Source organism: Acomys russatus, chromosome 6, assembly GCF_903995435.1.
Source record: "Acomys russatus chromosome 6, mAcoRus1.1, whole genome shotgun sequence".
NCBI classification, from domain to species: Eukaryota; Metazoa; Chordata; class Mammalia; order Rodentia; family Muridae; genus Acomys; species Acomys russatus.
This window is the reverse complement of record NC_067142.1, coordinates 63316700-63341160: the sequence shown is the minus strand read 5'-3', so window position 1 is coordinate 63341160 and position 24461 is coordinate 63316700. Positions and strand designations below refer to the sequence as shown.

Here is a 24461-nt window from a genome sequence, read left to right as displayed (position 1 = left end):
GAACGGCCAAAGCTAGAGGCGGTCCCTGCTGCCCGAGCTCCGCCCGGGGGCGTGGCCGCGCGCTGCCCGGGGCGGAGTGGGGCGGATCCTGCGGGACCGCTGGGAGCCGCACCCTGGCATTTCTGCGCAGCTCGGGTCTGCACCAGGCGCACGAAGGTGAGTCAGGTAAGTGCTGGCACCTGAGAGCTGCAGGAGCTTTAGCTGGGCTGGGGCATCTGAAGGCCTACACACGCACAGCCTATATCTCAGCCACTTGGAATGGAATAAGGTCTCTCTCCAACCTCCCTTCCTTATAGATCAATTTGAGCTCTGCATTTCTATCCACTCTGCCCTGTGCCTGCCCTGAATCTACTGGCTTTGGAGCTGCTGCTTCTTCTTCTTCTTTTTCTTCTTTTTCTTCTTCTTCTTTCTTCTTCTTCTTTTTCTTTCTTTCTTTCTTTCTTGCTTGCTTTTTTTAAAATTGATTTTTCGAAACAGGGTTTCTCTGTGTGTACCCTTGGCTGCCCTAGATCGCTTTGTAAGACCAGGCTGGCCTCGAACTCACAGAGATCCACCTGCGGCTTTGGAGCTTCTAGTGAGATCCCTACCCGCTATCTCCAACTCAGGGAGATTGTCAAGGTCAGCTCATCCTCAGTTCCTAACTCCCCCGCCCCGCTCCCGCCACCACCACCCCCTCCTTCTCCCGCTTTACTCCAGCTGTGTAAAGACTTGGGGCTCCCTCTTTCGGCCTTTCGGAGACCACTTGACCTTACCCCTACTGCAGCTGTAGTGCGAGAAGGAAGACCCAAGCTCTGCAGTGGGAACTGGCCACGCGGACACGATCTAGCACAGGTTTCATAAGTGGTGTGCAAGCGCGGCTCCTGCTGTGGCTGTGTTGTTGCTAGGATCCTTCAAGAGGGTCTCAGAGGGAATTGTGTTTGTTTTCCTTTCCGCCTTGTTGAAATGTTTGCATTGAAACCTAATGGGGGGGGGTGATTTTCCTACTTATGCCCTAATAACAAGAGACTTCTTGGGGGGCGGGGAGGGACGGGGCGGTGTCTTTATTCATCTCTTCCTTGCATGTCTGCAAGTGTTCCTTCTTACCTTGTGTTCCTACAGGGAGACCCAGAACCACAGCTGCCGGGTGGTGAAGGGACTAAGTGAACTCTAAGTTGTTCCCCTAGGTTATGGCTTCTGCTAATTCTTTGCGGGGGCTGGGGGTACCAATCTACAAGTAGCCTAGGATACAAGTGTGTGTGGAAAAGGAAGGAGGGGGAAAGCAAAGGCAGATGGACGGATGGGTAGGAAGGAACGCTGCGGAGTGGGACTTGAATCCCTTATCTAGGCAAAGAGGGTGGGCCCCAGAGAGAAGCCATCTCTCCATGCTGCGGGCTTAGGTGTGGCCTTGCAGAGTCTGCCGCAAGGAGCAGCAGCCAAGGCTTCCCTGAGGAAATCTGTGGGGCACCTACATACTGCCGATTCAGGGAAGCACCCAAGGTTATTGGTCGGGATTACAGGCGTGTTTTATTTCCGTGTGTCAGTATGAGAGTATATTGTCTCTGAGTCAGGGGATCCAGATTGTTTCTTCTCATGGGAGCTAAATTTATCTAAGGAGTTAAATGAAACTAACATCTGAAATCCAAACAAGTGCTCTCACCCTGGGAAGTACATTCTGCTCTGCTCCTTCCTGACACAATGTTACCGAAATAGAAAACTTTGTCAAGTGATTCTTTTTTTTTTCTTCAACCAATGTTGCTATATATAAAGTGACAGTGATACTGTGGCTAGCCATAGAAACGACACTCCTGGGGCTTCCTTAGACGAAGAACAAAATACAGAGGCTTGCAACTGGAATCCTAGCACTAGAGAGAGATGGAGGCAGGAGAATGGTGATTCAAGGTCAGCCTGGGCCATTTATTGAGACCTTTTAAAGGACCAGGGCAGACTTCCCCTTACTTAGATTCCCTGCTGCTGGCATAGCCTTCTAGGGGAAACAATCTGAAAGTGAACTCCCTCATAAGAGGACAGAAGGAAACACACACACACACACACACACACACACACACACACACACACACACACACACACACACACACACACACGAGAGAAAGAGAGAGGCAGAGATTTGTTTATCCAAAGTTAGGAGTGAGTGGATGTCAAATGTACCTGTCAAAAATAATTTAACACCAACTGAACATTTAACTGATTTTAAACCTATGATTTAAATTTTAAATTTTTAAAAATTTAAAAAATCTGGGGGCTGGAGAGATGGCTCAGTGGTTAAGAGCACTAACTGCTCTTCCAGAGGACCAGGGTTCAGTTCCCAGCACCCACATGGCAGCTCACAACTGTCTGTAACTCCAAGATATAACATCTTTACATAGACATACATGCAGTCAAAACACCAATGCACTAGAAATAAATTATTAAAAATTTTTTTTAAAAATCTAAACCTATGACTTAATCATTCCCTATGTTTAAAAATAATCTCTTTAGAATATGCTGCTGTTACTTCTGCAACTGAAGGCTGTGTGTCTTTGTGTGTGTGTGTGTGCGTGCGCGCACAAGTACATGTGCATATACATCCATATGAAGACCTGAGGTCAATCGTGGGTGTCATCCTTAATCATTCTCCACCTTGTTTTTTAACATGGGTGCAGGGATCTGAAGGCAGCTGCCCAGGCTTGCATGGCAAGCACTTTTGCTGACTGAGCCATCTCCCCCTCTCTTGCTGCTGAGTTTATTGATCCTGCTCCAGAATATACTGTTTTCTGGAATAACAAAACCTTGCTATTATTGTCAGCTTATCACTGTGTAAGATAAACTCAGAGTCAGTCCTCTTGCCTATCTGGAGAGAAATGCAGCAACTGAAGTGGGAAAATCACATTGTTTCACAAATGCATTGAGAATGTCATAGGTCCACTTGTTACCCTTTGGGATCTTTCTAGATTTGATCTGCTCCTCAGCAGGAATGTGAATTCCAGTACTTGGGTGCCATTGCCCACTTTTTTTTTTTTCTTTTGAAACAGTGTCTTCACAAGCCCAGCCTTGCCTCTGATTCTCAATCCACCTGACTTGGTGCCCCACATACTGAGACCATAAGCCTGGGTTTTCTCCTTTTTGCATTTGTCCAGCTTAAGAAATGCAAATGGATGCTGAGGCTATGGCTCTGCAGTTACTTGCTGCTCATCCAGAGGACCGAGTTCTATCCCAGTACACATGTCACTGGCTTACAACCACTTGTAACTCTAGCTCCAGGAGATCTGACACCTTCTTCTAGCATCCGTGTGTGCGTATACACACACACACACACACACACACACACACAGTATACAGTCATACATTTACATTTCTGGCCATTTCAGACACAAACGTATATGCATAAATACTAAAAATAAAATAAAGAATGGAAGGTTTTCTTAAAGATAGAAACAATGCAAACAGCCATGCCAAAGCCTGCTTCTAAGTCCCAAAAGGCATGGAAGGGTTATGCCAGCAGCCTAGGTGGCTTCTTCACTTCGTCACTGGTATCTTCCCAAGGATTTAGCATCTGTTAAGAATTATAACTCCTAAGCTGTCTCTGTTCCTTATGGTGGAAAATCCAAGTAAGATTAGTGTGACTCATTCAAGACTTTTTCCTCATCTGGGAGTCATAGCTTCGTTGTCCCTGCGTAATGTGTAATGTCAGTTCATGGATAGGTTTGTGGGAATCATGGCGAAGTATAGGTTTGTGGGAATCATGGCGAAGTAAGGAGCCAGCATCACTGCTGCCCTGCCAAGCTGCATGCCAGGAGCCTGGAGGAGGTGTTCATCTTTCCCCATGCTGCTCATGAAAATGGTCTTCTCTGGGTCTTTCCCAAGATTGCTCCCCCCCCCCCCTTTTTCCAATTAAAAACATCACAGTCTGTAATCAGGCACAGGCTCAGAACTAATTACTAGCTCTGCCTTCTTGTTAATACGTTTTATGCTCAGGAGAGGGTCAAAGGTTGGCAAACTTGCTCTTCAGCTTGGTTCAGAGGCAGCATGGCCGAGGCCAAAAGTGTAGAGTCTGGGGGCACATACTGCCTGAGAATGTGGGGATCTAGGCTTTGCTCGGTGGTGGCTGTGTGATTTGAAGGACATTTTTAAATCTCTCTGATGCTTAATTCCCTCACCTGGCGTGTATAGGTAGGAATACATGACAGAAGTGCTGGGGGATTTAAATGAATTCATATTGACTTGCTTAGAATGGGGCTTAATAAGCACTACAAACAATAGGTCTTCCTCACTCTTCCTCTGATCTCTGAAACCCTTTAGTCACACTGGCCTCTTTGCCATTTAAACATTGACCTATTTACATTTGCTGGATTTTTTGGGGTTTTTGTTTTTGGTTTTGTTTTTTATATACATATATTATTTTTATTTTTATTTTTATGTGCACTGGTGCTTTTCCTGCATGTGTAGGGGTGTCAGAGGCATTGGAACTGGAGTCACAGGCAGTTGTGAGCTGCCATGTGGGTACTGGGAATTGAACCTGGGTCCTCTAGAAGAGCACTCGGTATTCTTAACCACTGACACACACACACTTGCTGTGTTCTTACCTGTGTTCTCAGTCACACATTACTGTGATAACCTTCGTGGCTTCCATTCCAGTCTTTCTTCCTCCTCCATGTGTGTGCTCTACCCTCACAGCCTGACTGCATTCTGGAGGTTCAGAACTTCCTTCTCAGTCTTGGTATCTGTTACAGCTCTGCACCTGGGGTGTGGTATGGCCTTGATAACAAAATGAAGAAGGAAAAGCATCGCCCTGGGAGAGTGATAAGTATGGGACTGGAGGCAATCGTCCTCTGGTAAAATCCTTTTCCTGAACTGAATTTGTCCAAGTGGCTCCATCTGATGAGTTTTTTTTTTTTTTTTTTTTTGGTATCCATGATATGTCTCCTTTCCTATCTAAGGTTGTTGCCTTCAAACCATTAGAAATGTGACATGAGATGTGTCTGGAGTCCCATGTCCTGGGAGGCTCAGCTCGAGGCTATCTAGTATGGCCCAGGGATTCTAAGTCAGGTGTCAGGGTACCCTGGCCCATAGAACTTTAAGCATGGGGAGTCTCTTTAAGAGACCTAACATCAGCCGAGCATGGTGGCACACGCCTTTAATGCCAGCGCTCGGGAGGCAGAGGCAGGCAGATCGCTGTGAGTTCAAGGCCGGCCTGGTCTACGAAGTGAGTCTAGGACAGCCAAGGCTACACAGAGACACACTGCCTCGGAAAACCCAAATGAAAAAGAAAAGAGAAGAAGCCTGGCACCATACCTCCAGGGACACCTGGAATTTATTCTACCAGTGCTCTTGAATCCCCAGGTACAGAGTTGCCATTTCTTCTTGAAGAGTCTCATTGTCATTCAAGTATGTGTGTTTAGCATCTTGCCACATAGAAGTCAAAGTGAAGAATAAATAAAAGACAAGTAGTTTTCTGCCTTGGCCTCCACTGGCCCAATGGTGCAAGCTTGTGCCACATCACCGAGAGCCATTCATCTGGCTTGCAGCTTCTTCTGGTCCTTCCCTCCCCCACCCCCTACCAGCCCAGTAATGAACTTAACAATTGTTTTCAGTGGGGAACAATTTGCCAGTGTTTGAGTCCAAGCATCACCTGAGCTGTGGCTGTTTAACTAACTATAGAGCTGGATGGGTTTGGATTAAAGGGGGGCAAGTGTTCCATCATCCCAGCATGACTAATGTGTAGCTATGCTGTCAGTGCATTGATGTGGGATTGAAGACCATGAGGTCCTGAGACAGACCCACCATGTCCTGCCCTCTGCATCTGGCCTTGAATTAACAAACCTGTTCGATGCATCAGGCTCTCTTTGTTAAGCCAGCTTCCTGTTTGCCACTGGGGGAAATACAGAGGTTCAGCACCTGGGTTCTTACTCCTTTTCTTAAATGCCTTTAAGTTAGTGGCACCTAAGTATGCACTTGTAGTCCCAGCACTCGGGAGGCAGAGGCAGGAGAATGCCAGCGGTGCTTCTTTGAAGGTGTGACAAGGCTGATGTGTTTGTTGCGGAAGTGGACTGGGATTCTCACCATGGAGACAGAGGAGGAGCACAGAGAAATCTTGTGACTCTCACTGTCTCTTCATTCCTGGAGATGGAGTTACCTCAGTGCCACTTCCCTGTCACTTCCTGCACTTCTCCAGCAAGCTTCCCATGGGCTTGGAAGAATCAGGCAGAAGTACTCTCCTCTGGGAAGTCTGCTGGCAGGTTCTTCTGGCAGCATCACATTTTTTGCACTCGAGTGGTGATCAATCCTGTCTCTGGCTCCTGCTTCTGCCACTGCTAACCTTATCTCACTGGGGCAAACTCCCATCAGGGGACCACTGAAAGGCTGGTTCCTTTGTGGAAACATCCAAAGACCAACTGGAAGCCAGATAGCTGTTGAGGGAGCTTTAAGTAGGTAAAGTGGGCTTCAGCCCTACCTCAGTCAGCCGAGCCATCCGGAATGTGGCACTTTAAGAGACATCGATTTTATATGATCAAGCCAACCCTTTAAATGACCATCCCTTTGTCGCTCTAATTAAATTGTTGGGGTTTGCCATATAAAATAACCACAACGATGACACAGCCAGTCAAGTAAGAGTTGCTAAGGGATGCTATGAGACTTCAGGGAATGGTGGCTTCCCTGAGCTAAGAATGCTTTGTCGTGGTCACTTTCCTGGTTGTATTAACATAAGACACCAGCTAAAACTTTGCAAAAAGATTGATATCACAAACTGAAGCAGAAGTTGCTGTTGTCTAATCTGAGTGCTGTTTACTTAAGGTCAAAGAGGAATCTGTCATGTAGGAAAACCTAAAGTACTGTGTAACTTGGTGACTCAGGAATGATAAACTATTTATTTGGGGCAAGTGCCTAAATCATAAACCCTGTCTTTTGATCTACTTATGCAATGCTGCCTGTGCCCTGGGGAGTTTCACTGGGCAGCCAAGAGGACTTGGGTACACAGTGGAAGAGAATGTTACACCAGAACTGTTCGATTGCATGTAGGCTTGCCCAGAACCCTTCCTGTAACTGAAGGAACTATGCTCTAGTGAGATAAGGCCAGCAATGGCGAAGGCAGGAATTAGAGACAGGATTGATTAATGCTGGGCAGAATTCCTAAAAGAGAGCACCTAAGCCAAAGAGCCTAAACCCCCATGCCACTGCCTCACATCCTGAAATGGCGTGTATCCTCGAGGTAAAACCAACAATGCCACATGTTAAGCCTAGATTTTATGGCTCTTACACTGAGGCTGTGGATGGGGTCTGTGACATACCTACAGTCCCCTGGTGTCTGCTAACTAGCTACACTGCACAGCCATTGTTTTGAGTGCTGTTCCACCCCCATCCCTGTAGCCCTCAAGCGCTTGGTTATCAGTTATGTCTTGGTTCTCCTGGAAACCCACCATGGCCTGGGGCTTTTGGGGAACCCACCATGGCCTGGGGCTTTTGGGGGAGGAGACTAGAAGATGTTTTATCAAAATGTAAAAGTTATAGATAGAAGTGTTGCTGTGTTTTGAACATATCAAACATAACATACAAAGTAGATTTGTAACACATCCTCAACAGAGGTGTGAATGGAAACCTCCTGTAACGTCATATGCAATGGTAAAGAACTAAGTGCTCCCTCCTACATGGAGAACAAGACAAGCATGTCTACTTTTGCCTGTTCTGGTGAACATTGTATTAGTTCTATCTAGGGCCGTTCATCGAGAAGAAAATAACCATCCCCATTGAAAAGGAAGCAGTGACTCGCTTTCTCAATAGCAGATCTGACCCTGGATGTAAAATATTCTAAAGACTGAGCATACGCTCAGTCCCAAGTACGTGTAAGGTCAGATCCCGAGGGCCATAAAAATGTACAGTGAAACGGAAGCTCTTCCGCCCCCCCCCCCCCCCAGGCTGCTGTGCTTTTCCCTTTGCTCCTGGAACAGAAGCAGGATGTGGCTGAACTCTGAACTGCCCAGGGCATAAATTCTGCCAAGGATTTTTCCTTATTGCTGCTTGTAACTTACAAGGCTCAAGCCCCCTGCAGGCCGATTTAGCAACAAATAGTGGAGACACTGGTGTCAGTCTGCCGGCACTCAGATCCCAGACCTGCATTCGCCACTGATGGAGGCTTAGGCAAATTGCCTTATTTTCCTCCTGCGTAAAGTGAGAATGGCAGTTACAGCCACTGTCCATAGGATTGTCATGGGGCTGAACAAGGTTAGCTTATGCAAAGTCTCTGCCTGGCATGCACTCAGTCCTGTGGTTAGATAGTCAACATGTATTGGTGGAAATAATTTCTCATTTTGCCATTTTTTCCCATGAGAGTTTATTGGAGATCCTACTAAGCTTCTAAACTACGTCTTTCACTTACCTCATAATACTGCTCATTTAGAATTTGAGGTTTTACACAGTGACCATCACTCGCGCAGCGTGTAAAGCCCTTAAACTCCAACTCCTTCGGCTGGTGAAAAGTCAGGTCTGGTGACCGTGACAGAGGCTGTCACAGGTCAGGCTCACTAGGTTTGGTTGGGTCGTGGGTGGAGGACCCTCTTGCCCACTTGTTTAGTTCATGTTGAGCTAAATGTTAAACCTGAAAAGACGGAATTGGTTCTGTGGTGTTCAGGCTCCAGGATAACTGAAAGGATTAGCCTCAGCTCTCCCTGTAGCCATCATCCGATTGGAGAGATGCTTCCAAGAGCATCCATCCAGTAGAAAGCTTTTCATAGGCTCAGCAAGGCAGGGGCGCGCTTCTGTGTGTGACTCGGATACAACCACCACCTCCTACAAATTTCCTTTTTTCCTAAAACAAGTGTTTGAAATTTTCATGTGGATGGATATTTCACCTGCATGTATGTCTGGATACCGTGTGGGTGCCTGGGGCCTGTGGGAGCCAAGGAGAAGGCACTGAATCCCCTGGAACTGGAGTTAAAGACAGTTGTGAGTTGCCATGTGTGCAGGGAATTGAACCCAGGTCCTCTAAAAAAGCAACCCCTGCTATTAACCACTGAGCCATCTTTCCAGCCTCAACAACAGTTTTTAGAATGTGCTCTCTGGGCGGTGGTCAGCATGCCTGGGAACTTTTGAAAGTTGCATTCACAGGCCTCCCCCTCCAGGAGCCCTGCTGAGTCAGAAACTCTCACGGATGGGGGGTGCCCGCACATCTTAAGAACCACAGCAACACCCATCTGAGATCTGAGTTTCTGTGGTTGTGCACTTGACTATTAAAAACAGGCAAATGGGAGGCTTGTATCTTATATTCTCTGTGTTTGGGTACATGTTACAGTAGCCAGCTGGTCTGTGGGAAACAGGAATACAAGCATTCACTGCAGAGCTTCTGTATCCAGACAGTGAAGACCAAGTCCAGGAAAAAGTCATCACATTTAAAAACCTTATCTTGGTGGGTCCATGAAAGAGCAGCAGGTATGTAATCGGCAAGATGTGTGCAGGCCACATGCTCACACCACATGGGGCTCCTCTATCAGTTATCGGCTCCTCGGGCCTGGCCCAGGAAGCTATCTGCTGGCTCTTGATTGGTAACAAGGCAAGGTGTGGCCAAGGCTGCCTGGGTGTGGGTTCTGAGCTGAGCTGCCTTCTCCTTGGTGTACCCTGACCTAGAGGCCACCCACTAAGGGCTGAGAACACCCATCCCTTTCCCCTAGAGTCTGAGAAAATAACAAGTTAGCCAATGATAAAGTATTTTGAACCTTGACTGAATTAAGCCAATCCTATCCTGAAAGGGTAAGGTTTAAACATTTTTTTACTCCTTGGATCTAAGTTTTTAGCAACTATGATGCAGACCTCTGTGTTCTAGGTTCTCTTATGTAACTCGAAAATCCTGTTTCTTCCATGGTTTCAGCAGATTCTTTGGAGGGAAGAAACGCAGACGCACATAGCTGAGGTGAATGTCTTATACATAATGATGAACAATGTCGTGTGTGTGTGTGTGTGTGTGTGTGTGTGTGTGTGTGTGTGTGTGTGTAAGAGGAGGGCATTCTGAAAGTCACTGGAAGTTGCTGCTCTTACCATGTGCTCTGCAAACACCTGGTGCATATGACTAGTCCTTACCACGAGGAATGCCAAGCCACTCACTCACTCAGAGATCAGTGGCTGGTCTCATTACCTTCTCCAAGTGCAGGCCAGGCATATGATGTAGGACTCCTTACTGGGAAGCTGTATATGGAGGTATCATAAGGGCTCTTCCATCCTTTGGGAGGGCAGCATTCCAGGCTTTGCCCCTGCATCCATGCACAAGTGTCCAAAGCCCCTGCAGAAGAGCCCCTGTAGGAGAAGAGGGCTCTCCACTGTAGAGGATCACATGGTCTCTGCACCCAGGCTAATATCAGATACCCCTTCTCCACCTTTCAGTTAATATTTTGCCTTTTCCAACTGAGCCATTTCACCAATGTGTGTGTGTCTGTCTGTCTCTCTCTCTCTCTCTCTCTCTCTCTCTCTCTCTCTCTCTCATTGAAATAGAATTATATCATCCCTCAACCCCCTCTTTCCTCTCTCTCTAGCCCCTCTTAGCTACTCTCCTTCCCTCAAGCTTTATAGTCTCTTTAGCTTTATTAGTGTTCTATACATATGTGTATGCACAAATACACATGCACACACACACACACACACAATCTGCTGAGTCCATTTTTATTGTGTATATAAGGTTTTAGAGCTGGCTACTTTGCAGTCAACCACCAGTAAGGAGGCTCATCCCTGGGAGAGGCTAATTGTCCATCTCCCAGCAGTCATTAGTGGCCTGAAGTCCTTTGCCTAGAGGTGGGACCCTGTGAAATCTCCCCCTTCCATTAAAACATGTCCACTGGCACTGCCATTGCAGCCATTTCCAGGAGGGGCTGTTTCACAGCAGAATTCCTGGTGTTCCAGCTCCTGCAATGTTTCTGCCCCCTTTTCCATGATGTTCCCAGAGCCGTAGGTTCAAGGAGCTGTGATATAAATGTATCAGTTGGGGCTGGACTCCTCCCCCCCACACACACACACAATCTCTGCTGTGGTTTCCTGCAATGGTCCCCATTTTCTGTAAAGAGCAGGGTCATTGATGAGGGGTGGTGGCTACACTTACGTGGGTATGAAAGTAAGAGTTAGTGTGCATAAAGAATTACGTTGGTCTAGCAAAGTGCCAGTAGTGGGCTATTTTTCAAGGTGATCTCACTGGCTCTGGGTGGTTGGCTGGGTTTCTATCACCAGGCATGATTTGCTTCTGTTGAATGGGCCTTAAGTCCAATTAGATAGCTGTTGATTGCCACCAAGCTGTGAGTCATGCTGACCGCACCCTTATGCACATCTTGCCAGGCTGGTTACTGATGGGCTTCATAGGCACTGCAAGTGGGTAGGGCTGTTTGATTGCTTCCTGCCCTTGGCAGCTTGAATAGTATTTTCTGGAGCCATGAAAGCTGGAGTACAGGAAAGAGGCTTTTGGGTCAGATCCAGCCTTGAGCCATCCAAGTCCTGTGTCCTCAGTGTCACCAGCGTCTCTCCATCCTGGCTTTTGCTTGCCCCCACCCAGGTTCATACTTGTCACCATCACCTTCATGACAGGGGAGCATTAGTTTCTAGTTGCAGATGACAGAACATTAGTTTCTAGTTGCAGATGACAGAACAGTTGCTTTGGGCATGGTTCTTAGCTGCAGTAGACAGCCACCCAAAGAGCACCTCTCTTGTCTTGTCACCTGACTGCTCTCAGACAATCAGAAAAACAGGAGTCAGCAGCTAAACCCTATTCTGGTGTTTTGCCTAGCTAGAGTGAAAACCCGATCCCGCCCTAACATCTGCCCTTGTCCACTTGAGCCTCTGCGCTTGCAAACCAACCTGGAGCAGATACATTTCATTCCCTTGTCCTTACAAGGGTAGCTCGGACAGCCTTAGAGGCAGCTATGTTTTCTGTCCTTCTTTTTAAATTAATGTATTTATTCAGTTTACATCCCGGTTGTAGCCCCCTCCCTCCTCTCCTCCCAGTTCCACCCCCCTCCCCCATCCCCTCCCCTATATCACCCACCCACCCACCCTAGCTTATCAAGTCATAACAGTGCTTAATTTGTCTTCTTCCCCTGTGGCCTGGCAAGGCAGTCCCTTCAGGGGGAAGTGATCAAAAAGCAAGCAACAGAGTCCATATCAGAGGCAGCCCCGCTCCCCTTCTAGAGAAGCTAGGTCCAGTCCATGCATGGTCCTTGGTTGGTGCTTCAGACTCCACAGGCCCCTCTGGGCCCTGGTTAGTTGGCTCCGTTGGTCTTCTTGTGGAGCTCCTGTCACCTCTAGGTCCTTTCCCCCACCCCCCACCCCATGTTTCCATTAGGCTCCCTGTGCTTCACCCAATGTTTAGCTGTGAGTCTCAGCATCTGTTTCAAACCACTGCTGGGTAGAGCCTCTCAGAGGACAGCTCTGATAGTCTGCAAGCATAGCCGAGTATCGCTAATAGCATCAGGGTTTCACTCTTTTCCATGGGGTAGGACTTGGAGGATATGAGGGGACTCTAGCTGAGACTCCTAGTAGCAGGAGCCTTGGAGACTGATGAGGACACCCTCTAACTAGACAAGACTCCTGGTGGAGGGAGGGGTACACCAACCCACCCACAAAAACTTCTATCTAAAGCATAACCTGCTCATAAGGCATGCAGGGATAAAGATAGAACAGATAGAGCAGAGATTGAGGGAATGTCCCACCAATGCCTGGCCCAACCCAAGTCCTACCCCATAGACTTAGATATAGACACATAGACATATAGACATAGACATACAGACTTAGACGTGTAGACATAGACACATAGACATATAGACAGACATATAGACATAGGCATATAGACATATAGGCATATAGACATAGGCATATAGGCATATAGACATAGGCATATAGACATATAGGCATATAGGCATATAGACATAGGCATATAGACATATAGACATAGACATAGACACAGACATAGACCTGTTTGGCCCCAGTGGTTTGACCCCAAGGATGGCAAGTAGGCACGATCACTTTTTATTTTTAAGGAGGTGTTCAGAATTCACACTGTATTTTTGCTATATAATTAGTACCGTAACTTCTAACGTGTGTTGACTTTATAGCTTGGCAAGAGAAGGAAGGAGAAGAGACTTGGAGAGTATCCAGGCCCCCTTGTCTCTGAAGCTGAGCAGGTGGATCTGCTGAGCTGGAGGCGCCTTGTGCTGAATCATAAAGACAGCCTGGCCCAGAGTGTGTTTGGCCTCTCTGAAGGGCAAGTGAGCAGGGCAGGGCGAAGATCATAGAGGGGAAAGCTGGTGAGGATTGCTGTGTGCTGTGCCGCATGAATCTCGAGTTGACTCCCACCCCTAACACTTCCTGCTCTACACTCTGCGTGTGGCACATAAGCTCTGGGTATTCCTCTGACAGTAGAGGTACTGGAATCATGGCTTTTGATTTTAAGGATGGCTAGAAACATTCTGCAGCAGGGCAACAGCCTGAACTGGCTTCTGGGGAGATGAAAGCTAGCACTCATCAGAGACGGATTTTATTGGTGTTGGTGGGTGTGTGGATGTGTGGGGTGGGTGTGTTTACAGACAAATGCATGTGGAAGCCAAAAGAGAACTTGGGTTGTTGTTCCTCAGGAGGAACCCACCTTGGCTGTTTGTTCGTTGGTTAGTTGGTTTGGGGGTTTGTTTTGTTTGGCTACAGTGGCTGTCCCACCAGCTCCTGGTCTCTCCCTTTGTCCCCACAGCAGTAGGATCACAAGCCTGTGACATCTTGCCTGCCTTTTTTACTTGGGTGTTAGGGACTGACCTCGGGCCCTCGTGGTTGCTCAGCAAGCATCTTACCAGCCAACCCCTCTCCCCAGCCCTTAAAGATGTAACACAGATTGGCCTTGAACTTATGATCCTCCTGCCTCATCCCCTTAAGAAGCATTTGCCTACCACAGCATGTACTTTCACAGCCAGTAAGAGGTCACACAGGAGCTCCTGGCTTGAGACAGCTTTGCATGTGGGTGTAAGTCACTTCAGCATATTCTGACGTGTTGCAGCTGCTCTTTCGCCCAGCATGCTCTGAACCCTTTAGCTCACAGAGGTCAGTGGGTAGCCCAGAGAGCTGTGAGATGCTTAGGGCTTCTTCCACCAGCTAGGTTTTGTTTTCTCTGAGGCCCAGTCTAAATCTTTCCCTTGAGACAAGAGCTTGAATGCCCAAACCCCTCAAGATGAGCCAGGATTAGCTTTTTCTCGAAGCAGTTTCATTATGAAAGCCCCCTCGTGGTCATAAATATTAAAAGAATTATATCTTAAAACTGTATAGCTGTGACCTCAACCTGTAGTTAACATTTGCTCGGCTTGTAGTACAAATGTTTTATGCATTCCAGTGTCAGAACCCTTTGAGGGGCTCACGTTGAGGTGATGACTTGATGGGCAGCCTGGGTTCCCAGGAGCCTGCCACACCATTGGAGTCTTGTCTTGTCCTCGCCATGGGCTCGGGGGGGGGGGGGGGGGGGGGGGGGGGGGGGGGGGGGGGGGGGGGGGGGGGGGGGGGGGGGGGGGGGGGGGGGGGGGGGGGGGGGGGGGGGGGGGGGGCCGTGCCTTGATGTCACAGCACACAAGCAGGGCTTCTCCATTCTGGTTTCTAAAACTGTGCCAGCATGTGAGCAGGATCAGGGTGGAGGGCAGTCACAAGGTCCTGACCTCACAGTAGCCCTCTGCAGAAGCCATTGTTGTAAATGCCACTTCATTAAAGTATGTCACGTTAAATACTTCCCAATGCAAAGTATAGTGGCCATGACATTCTTTGATGACTACTTCGGTGATAGCGGTAAAATCTGTAAATGAATGTTGAATCAGAGGGAATATTCATCTAGTTTAGCAGCACACACCTGTCATCTCAATACTTGGGAGGCCGAGGCAGGATGGTTGCTGTGAGCCTGAGGCCAGTCTGGGTTATATGTTGAATAACAGGCTAATGTGGGCTACACCGAGAGACTTTATCTCCAAAACTGAACTTAAGGAGCCCATGGGATGGCTCAGAGAGTAAAGGTGCCTGATGCCTGGAGTCCAACCCTCAGGGCCCACGTGGTGGAGAGAGAGAACAAACTCCTGCAGGCTGCAGGTTGTTGTCCACCCTCCATGTGCATATGGGTGTGTGTACACCCAAAAGCGATAGATAGGAGAGAGAGAGAGAGAGAGAGAGAGAGAGAGAAATGGACAGATAGGGAATAAAATCTGTTTTTAAAACTGAAAGGAAGAGATGGAGGAAGGAAAAAAGGTGAGGGAAGGAAGAAAGGAAGCGCATGTACAAATTTATGCTTCCCTGAGACTATAGTACATACTGGCGTAGTTTTTAATTCTGTTGTTTAATACACAGTAATGTTTCTAATGACCTCTTAGAAACACCTTCTTTCTTTTTTTAAATTAGGCGTAGTGTCTGTGTCATGTGTGTGTGGTATATACATGCATGGTGTATGTGTGATATATGCATGTGTGTGCACTTGTGTGTCTACAGGTGCTCTTACCTACACATACACATATGGAGGCCATAGGTTCACTTCGGGTTTTTTCCTCTCTCACTCTTCTACATTATTTTTTAAGGCAGATTCTGTCACTAAACCGGAAGCTCACCTTTTTTCTTTTTACTAAACTGGCTAGCCAATGAACTCCCGGAATCCACTTGTCTTCCTCCCATGCACGCCCCAGCACAGGGACACAGGGTGCCGGGGATCCAGACTCAGGTGCTCACGTTTGTGTAGCTAGCAGTTTACCTGCTGAGCCATCCACCAGCCCTCAACTGTCCTTCTGATCTGTATGCATTTGCAGGTAATGAGGCCTTACGCCACACAATGGCCACAGTGTTGGGCTAGTTTCCCAGTGTGCTGTGCTTTCTTCCGCAGAGCCACGATGGCGGTCCTCTCTAAGGAATATGGATTTGTGCTCCTCACCGGTGCCGCCAGCTTTGTGATGGTGCTCCACCTGGCCATCAACGTGGGCAAAGCCCGCAAAAAGTACAAGGTGGAGGTAAGCGAGATCACAGGCGGGTGCTTTTGTGGGCTTCCTGAGGCTACAGGCTTATCCAAAGGCTTGCTTTCAGTGGTGCAGGAAGGAGGCTGAGTTGTTAATGGCAGGTGGTAGCAGTGCCCAATAAAGTTTTGTTCCTAAGATGCAGAAACACAAAGAGCGCTGGGATGTAGTTTACGCTTTGTTGGACTGGGCCTCCTGGGACAGTGCTATTTTCTAAAAAGGGTGAAGGAACAGTATGCTTCCTAGTTTGCCACTTTAAAAATGATGTCTTTCCAGGCATGGTGGCGCACACCTTTAATCCCAAAACTAGGGAGGAAGAAGAGACAGGCAGATCTCTGTGAGTTCCAAGCCAGCCTGGGTTAACAAATCAAATCCAGGACAGCTAGGGCTACACAGAGAAACCTTGTCTCAAAAAAAACACCTGTAATCCCAGCACTCGGGAGGCAGAGGCATGAGGATTGGTGTGAGTTCAAGGCCAGCCTGGTGTACAAAGTGAGTCCAGGACAGCCAAGGCTACACAGAGAAACCCTGTCTCGGAAAACAAACAAACCAGAAACAAAACAATAATAACGTGTTAAGTTGATTTTTATCAAGCTTTCTTAAGTAGACCTGGGTTTAGCTGGTAGCTGCAGAAAGGCAGTCTGTTAAACCCTTCCTTCAGTTCTGCCAGAGCTGGAAGGGGAGCTCCTAACGCTCTCCCTGGTGAGCAATTTAGATGTCTGTTTGCATTTGGTATCTTGTAATTAAACTCCCTCAGTGGGGGTTCTTTTCAAGCGTCCCTATCTGACTGCCTCTCCTTTTGTTCTAATGGACACTTGCAATAAAAGTCTCAAACGCTCAATTATCTGCTCCCTGTTCTTGAGAATCTTAAAGGGACGTGGCCTGTGATGGCTCTTGGGAATCAGCCATTTCTCCGTGGTGTCTCTTTAATCACCTGCAGGCCACCATTCATTTATGACGTCAGTGAGGAACACTAGCTAGGAGGAAGCCACTCCTGTCTCTTGTGCTGCCACCACATAGTCACAGGTTCTCACTACCTTACACCAGTTAGAAACACCGGACCTGCTGCTGAGAACGGAAACCCTGTCACTACAAAGACCGCAGCAGCAGTGAGGCCCTCGCCCATCAGGGCTACAGCAGAGGTGCTTTTGGAATGCCTCCCATTGCAGTGCCAGTTAATTCTCCACACTCATGCTCTGTTCGGCCTTTGCTTTAACAGTACCCTGTCATGTACAGTACGGATCCTGAGAATGGACACATCTTCAACTGCATTCAGCGAGCCCACCAGAACACGTGAGTGCCATGGTGTCAGATGCCCCTCGGTTCAGGCCCGAGTCTCTGGATTCACTGGGAATCACAGGCACCTCATTGAAACGTTAGTGTATGGGAGGCAGGCAAGATGGCTTAGAAAATTAAGGCACTTTTTGCTGTATCTGATCATCTAAATTTGATCCCCAGGGCCCCCAGGCGAAGGAGAGAACCAAGTGTAACTTACATATGGAGCCATGGGATTGGTACACACACATATATTCAGTCTTACAAATAAAAGTAAAAAAAAAATTTAAGTTACTGTGTGAACAGATTGAACACTGAGCAAAACTAAGTATTTTTAGAATGGAAAAACCTCTGAGCTGGACTGTGGTGGTGCACACCTTTAATCCCAGCATTCAGGAGGCAGAGGCAGGCGGATCTCTATTAGTTCAAGGCCATCCTGGTCTACGGAGTGAGTTCCAGTGCAGCCTGATAAAATGAACTTAGAGTGAAAAGGTTTTATTCTGGTCACAGTCCAAGGGCCGGTCCATCGTGGTGGGGAACTCATGGTGGGGATAGCCAAGTGGCCGCAGCCAGGGGATGGTGCCACCCACAGTGGGCAATTCTTTCTAGTTCATTTAACACAATCAAAATAGTCGTCCATGGGCACGCCCGTCTCGCAGCTGACTCTAGGTCCCGTTGACAGCTAGCAGTAGCCGTCACAATGTCTTTAATGTCTGCAGCATTTGCAGGTCCCATCTAACTGATTGTATTCACTGCTTTTCATGATATTGCGTGACCTTAATCATGTGATCAGATCAGCTGACAGAGGACTGAGTGGAGGAAGGATTTATATCAACTCACAATTCAAAGAAAGCAATCCAAAATGGAAGATAGAATGACCAGACTCTCATTGGTGATGGCGGAGACCTGCAGCTGGTCACCCTTAGTGGGCTGTATCCCTCAGAGGTCACCCTTAGTGGCCTACACCTGCCAGTCAAGCCTCTGTCCAGAAGGTCCCACAACCTCCCAAAGCAGTGCCACCGCATTGGAGACAGATGTCCTAACACTTGAGCCTGTAAGACATTTCAGATTGCACTTCTGCTAGGAGACCTCTTCAGTCTGTGGGTTCGGTGAGCCTGTCTTCTCCCTCCAGTGTTTGCACTTGGGCTTCTAAGCGGCCAGCATGAAAGGGCAGCCCCTTAGGGTTCTTGAAGGTCTGGGTAGACATCCACGAGGATACTTGTTTAAAAGCTGCTTTCTGTCCATTCCAGGTTGGAAGTGTACCCTCCCTTCCTGTTTTTCCTCACAGTGGGAGGTGTTTACCACCCGGTAAGTTTCTTCTGGGGCTGTTCATCCGTTTAGATGTAGTTCACTGAGCTACCCTCCGCACAAGGCAGAGGAAATGAACACACAATGAGGAGACGTGGTGTCAAGGCACTGTATACTTAAAAGGCTCTAATGTACTGATTTTGTTACAAAGTTTGCTTTAAAGTAGGCAGTATGTCACCTGAGGTTTTTTTTTTCCCCCCACGCTGAGGAAAAGCCTCTTAGACACTGTTTAATTTTCATGGGGTCAGCTGAGCCACAGAAGAATGGAACTTTTGAATCCAGGTCTATCTAATTCTAAAAGGTTCATGTCCACAGGAAACTTTTTTTTTTTTTTTTTTTTTTTACTTTTCTCATTCATTCATTCATGCATAAAAAGATCTACCCACACTCAAGGTTACAGCAGTAAACAAGACAGGCAGACGTCTGATTCATAGACCCTCCCACTAACTGGGGACATAAGCCAAGCGTGCTAGGTCAATTATTTGGTTTGCTAGAAGGTGGTGAGTGCCCAGTAGCAAACAAAGAGAGCTGGGAAGGGAGTGTGAAGCTCAGAGATTTTTGTCTAGTGTGTTCAGGCTCAGGGCTCTTACCAGGAAGGTAGCAGCAGTTAAGCAAACTCACAAGAGGTGGCGAAGCCGGAGCTGCAGGTGTTTGGAGCATCGAGCATTGAGAAGGCATGACAGCTAAAACAGACATTTACTCATCATCAAGGCTCGGACAGTGAACAGGGCAGGAAGGCATCTGTACAACTGAAAGCAGTACCGAACCGTTGTTGCAAAGTGACTAGTGCTGTGGTAAGAATGGCCTGGTGGGCACCAGCCTCCGCGGAGAGTCGCTGGGGCTTCGCCCATAGTCCTTCAGCCTCCTGCTGTTACTTCGTATCCTGAATCAGCTCACACAAGCCAAACCCTGCCATAGCAGCCAGCACCACTCATAGCACTGCCCCATTGGAAGAGGGCTTGGGGCGGGTCCCCTGCTCACCCTACCCCGAGCTTGTCTCCTCTTACCCTTGCTGACCCAGGTGGGTTACTGACGATGAAGCAAAGGAAAGAGTCTTTCAGCTTGTATAAGCTTTTACTCTCTCCCGTCCTGGGTGTTGGTATTGAGGAGGCTTTTAATTCTGAGTGCACATATTCAGGCGTTTCCTGTACATTCTCCTCGCCTTTTCTCATGGAGCCCCGCTTCTACTGTGTACAGGCTGTGGGCACTGACTGCATCCAGCCACTTCTAGGGGGGAGGTCACTGCAGACAGTGCAGCCCAGCAGCTGTTCAGTCAGTGTGGGACCCAGGGTCTTGCTTCAGACATCAGTTTCCTCTTTTACTCATCCTGGAGCCCTGAGGCCTGCCTGCCCTTGACCTGAGCCCCAGCACCAGTTCCCCCAGTTCCCCAGAGCAGCCCACCCATAGGGAAAGCCAGGACTCACCTGCCACCAGTCTTGACTTTCCTGACCAAAAACAAATAACCGCCCCCAATTCTGTGAGAAATATGTTACCAAATGCATGAGATTACAATTGGGCAAGTGTAGTCAGCTCTAGGCATTAATTAATAAAGGTCTGTTTCTAAAATGCAAACACCAAATTGTCCTTTTGTCTTAGCGCATAGCCTCTGGCCTGGGCCTGGCCTGGATTGTTGGTCGAGTTCTTTATGCGTATGGCTACTACACAGGAGGTAAGTACATGTTGGCATCTGCCAAGGAAACACATGTTAGATTTGTCTTTTTTTAAAAACATACTATGTGCCCACAGAGGGCAGAGAGCGTGTTAGATCCCCAGGAGCTTCAGTTACAAGTGGTTGTGGGCCACCTGACATGGGTGCTCATAGCTAAATTCTGGTCCTCTGCAAAAGCAGCAAATGCTCCTAACCACTGAGCTGTCTTTCCTGCCCCCAAAGCAAAGTTTACTTGGTTTTGTTTGTTGTTGTTGTTGGTTTGTTTTGTTTTGTTTTGTTTTGTTTGAGACAGGGTTTCTCTCTGTAGCTCTGGCTGTCCTAGAACTTGTTTTGTAGACCAGACTGGTTTCAAACTCAGATTCACCTGCCTCTGCCTCCAGAGTGCTGGGAGTAGTAAAGGCATGCACCACCACCTCCCAGACAAATTTTAAATATTAACTTACTATATTTTAACTCATAGCAGGGCTTTAAAAGTGGGGAAGAAGTAAGCCGGGCTCAGTGGTGCATGCCTGTAATCCCAGCACTCGAGGAGGCAGAGACAGGTGGATCACTGTGAGTTCAAGGCCAGCCTGGCCTACAAAGTGAATCTAGAATAGCCACGGCTACACAGAGAAACCCTGTCTTTAAAAAATCCAAAAAAAAGTGGGGAGAAGTAGGGATGGAGAGATGGTCAGCTGTTAAGAGGACTGCCTGCTCTTCTGGAGGATCCAGGTTTGATTCCCAGCACCCACATGGCAGCTAACAATGGCCTGCAACTCTAGATCCATGGAATCCATGGAAGTGGTGCACAGACACACATGCAGACAAAGTACCCATATACAGAAAATGTGATAAAAATTTAAATGAGGAAGTGACTTAATAATTAAGATGAAAAGTCTATTCTCTTTACTCTTACTGTCCTTAGAATAATAACAGCCCTTTGAGCATTTTCTGTGTGCCAGTTGCTTGTCTGTGAACTTTTATGTGTGCTATGCACCCTCACAGCAATTCCATGTACAGCTAACAGCCTGTTTTATAGATGAGGAACCAGCTTTACAGATATTAAGCTTCTGCCCAGAGCCACCAGAAGTCAAACCAAGGTGGCACATTGGCAAAACCTAGCCACTGCTGGGATAAATGGCCAGCAAAGAGAGAGGAAAGGGCTGTGCTGGAGGTAAATGCTCTGTCCGAATGGGCCTAAGAAAACTGCTTTACTTAACAGAGCTCTCCACGGTCTAGGCGATACTATTATAGAATTACTTTGCACACAGCTCCTAAAATACTAATGGCCCTAGGCTACACTTGGTCATCCTCCCAAAGATGGATGGTTGAACATACGACCTCGGATGCTGGAACAGAATGGCTTATGGATGTTCCAGTAATTTCTGCTCTCTTGGTTTTCAGACCCTGCCAAGCGGTATCGAGGAGCTGTGGGGTCTCTCGCCCTCTTTGCCTTGATGGGTACAACGGTGTGCTCGGCCTTCCAGCATCTTGGCTGGATTAGACCTGGCTTGGGCTGTGGATCCAAATCCTGTCACTGAGGAAGGGCCAGCCTTCCAACTCTCGTTCACCTTGAATGACTACCTTTATTTCCAGCTCCACTGTTTTTTAACTATAATAAAAAACCTATCTGGCATCAGCCTCGTAACTAAACCTCCTGGCTGCATTTTTTTTTAAGGCTCCTTCTGAAATAATCAGGCCATTTCTACTAAATAAGAGCAAAGCTGTGAGTGTGCCTCCTCACATACTCTGTGAAGCTGAGAAAAAGTCTGACGATGGCCAAGAGTTCATGATACCACAGTGCTGAAAAAGTTCAGTCTCGGCTCTAGTTCAGACGTAGCACGACTTGATGGAAGATTGTCTGTACTGCTCAAAAAGTTAAGTACCAGGGTCCAGTCAGGCGGTTTAGTGGGTAAAGACGCTTGCCATAAAGCCTGATGAGTTTAATCCCTGGGACCCACATGTTAGAACTGACTCCTCCAAGTTATCCTCTGACCTCTGTGTGTGCACTGTTGCACATGTTTGTATACCCACACAGATAAACATACTTATTTAAAGTTTTAAGCTAAGCGGTAGACGCAGATGGTGAGACTAGGGACGAATGTGATGCCAGAACCGCTGACAGCCTGTTTCACAGATAAGGAAACGGGCTTAGAAGTGGCAGCACAGAGCCGGGCGTGGTGGCGCACGCCTTTAATCCCAGCACTCGGGAGGCAGAGGCTGTGAGTTCGAGGCCACCCTGGTCTACAAAGTGAGTCCAGGATGGCCAAGGCTACACAGAGAAACCCTGTCTCGAAAAACCAAAAAAAAAAAAAAAGAAGTGGCAGCACAAACAGGAAAGGCTCAACATCTAGAGAAATTTGGCAAAATAAGATCACTCTCCAAAACCTAAAGTTGGCTGTGAAGTATGGACAAGCAGGGTGTCTGGACCCTGCTTCCTAACAGGGTGGCCACTAGCCGTGCGTGGCTTTTAGGTGGGTAATGTTTAAATAGCACAAGCCTACAAGTTCTTCGGCTGCGCCAGCCACACTTCACTTGCCCTTTGGCTTCTGAGGATTAGGGCTTGGGTTTGAACAGAGGCAGAACTCTAAAAACTCGTGCATTTTCCGTCATACTGAGATGAAGCACCGAAGGGTGGCTCAGCCTCACCTGGCTGACTGTGACACCCTTGGGGATTGTATCAGAATACACTCCGAAGTCAGGTCATGAGAAGTTGTCACCAGTGCGCTGAAAAAGCAAAGGAAATGGGCTCCCCTACCCCCACCCCCGCCTCATCCCCAGCCTCACCCCCCACCCTGTGCCTTTCCCAGGAAGCTTTAAACTTGCCTTCATTTTAGCACTAAGCATTCCTTTAGGAGATGATGGTGAAGAGGTAGGGAGTTTTGGGTCCGCACCAGAAAAGGTGATGTCGGTCAGCCTCTGTAGTGATGGGGTTTTATTCATGGTGTGTAGGAAATGCACCCAGGGGCCTGAGGAACTAGTTGAGGTTCTCCTGTCACTGCAGACCGCAGGCACAGCGAGGCAGGAGGACCCGGGGCTGGTCTTTGGAGCACTGGCTTCCTTGTGTGACAGCAGCTTCCAGTACCTTCTAGTGTTGCAGTCCTTTTGTGCAGGTCCCAGGCACTCCTGTAGGGCTGTGGTTCTCAGCCTTCCTCACACTGAGGCCCTTTAATGCAGTTCTTCATGTTGCGGTGACCCCCCCCCCCAACCATAAAATTATTTTCATTGCTACTTCATAAGCTGTAATTTTGCTACTGCTATAAATTGTAATATAAATCTCAGATATGCAGGATATCTGGTATTCAGCCCCTGTAAAGGGTCGTTGGACACTCCCTCCCCCAGGTTGAGAACCACTGCTCTGAGTGTTTGGCTTCCTCTGCCCTTGACAGCAGCCAGTTAAAAGTCCTTGGCCCAGGATGTAAGACCCTTGGTGCTAAAGAGGTCAGCTCTCACAAACTCTTCTAGCAAGCAGAGACTGCTGTTTCTCGTAGCTGGATCCTAATAGGCACCGTCTTTCTCAGTTCTGCCCTTTGCCTCTTGCTGTCCCTGCTTCAGCCACGTATCACTGTGTTTAGGCGGTATGTCCCAAAGTCTCTACAGCCTCCTAAAACATCACAAGTTGGGCACTAAGCTTCAAGCACATGAGCCTTTATGGACACTTTACATTTGTACACAACTACTGAGGCGCAGTCATCATCCACGCACAGTAGGAGGCGCTGAAGACCAGAGGCTGGGCCCAGGCTCCCACGAAGTATGGTAGAAAGCTTTGGGCGCCACCTGCTGGTGCAACCTAGCCAACGTCAGCGACCAAGTTGTTAGGCAGTCTTCCAGAGTTTGCCCCCTAAGATGCTGTCCCACGTTTATCAAAATGACCAGTCTGGGGCCGGAGATGGCTCAGCTGGTGGAAGCTTTTATCACCAAGCCTGGCTGCCTGAGCTTGATTCCCTTAACCCACACAGTGGGAGGAGAAAACCAACTTCCTCAGGTGATCTAAGTTCCACGCTCATGCACACACACAAATAAATACAATATATATTGGCCATGTCCCCTTGTTGGGGAGGCCCAAATGTACTCGGAGGAAGGATAGCAGACTACCAAGAAGAGACTTGATACACTAGCATCATATTCGGGGGAGGCGGTCCCCCTCAGTCACAGTCATAGGGAAGGGGAATGGGGTGAAAGCGGGAGGGAGGGAGGAATGGGAGGATGCACGGGATGGGATAGCAAATGAGATGTAATATGAATTATTTCATTTTTCAATAAAAATGTGTTTAAAAAAA

General features: G+C 47.9%; 1 protein-coding gene across 2 annotated transcripts; it reads left to right on the top strand.

Moving 5' to 3' along the window:
- Mgst3 (microsomal glutathione S-transferase 3) lies at positions 1-21834 on the top strand. Of its 2 annotated transcripts, none has more exons than XM_051147792.1 (6): positions 1-165; positions 15824-15947; positions 17170-17243; positions 18476-18533; positions 20130-20202; positions 21586-21834. In XM_051147792.1, the coding sequence occupies exons 2-6, from the start codon at positions 15831-15833 to the stop codon at positions 21720-21722; spliced, it is 459 nt and encodes a 152-aa protein (XP_051003749.1). In that variant the 5' UTR covers positions 1-165; positions 15824-15830; the 3' UTR covers positions 21723-21834. The 2 variants fall into 2 exon arrangements, with proteins under 2 accessions (XP_051003749.1, XP_051003750.1); XM_051147793.1 differs by having other exon boundaries at positions 5-156.
- The last annotated feature ends 2627 nt before the right edge of the window (positions 21835-24461 follow it).

Coding starts and splice junctions, on each gene's coding strand:
- Mgst3 (XM_051147792.1), top strand. CDS start 15,831: ATGGCGGTCCTCTCTAAGGAATATGGATTTGTGCTCCTCACCGGTGCC. Junction 15,948..17,169: donor GCAAAAAGTACAAGGTGGAG/GTAAGCGAGATC, acceptor TTGCTTTAACAG/TACCCTGTCATGTACAGTAC. Junction 18,534..20,129: donor TGGGAGGTGTTTACCACCCG/GTAAGTTTCTTC, acceptor CTTTTGTCTTAG/CGCATAGCCTCTGGCCTGGG.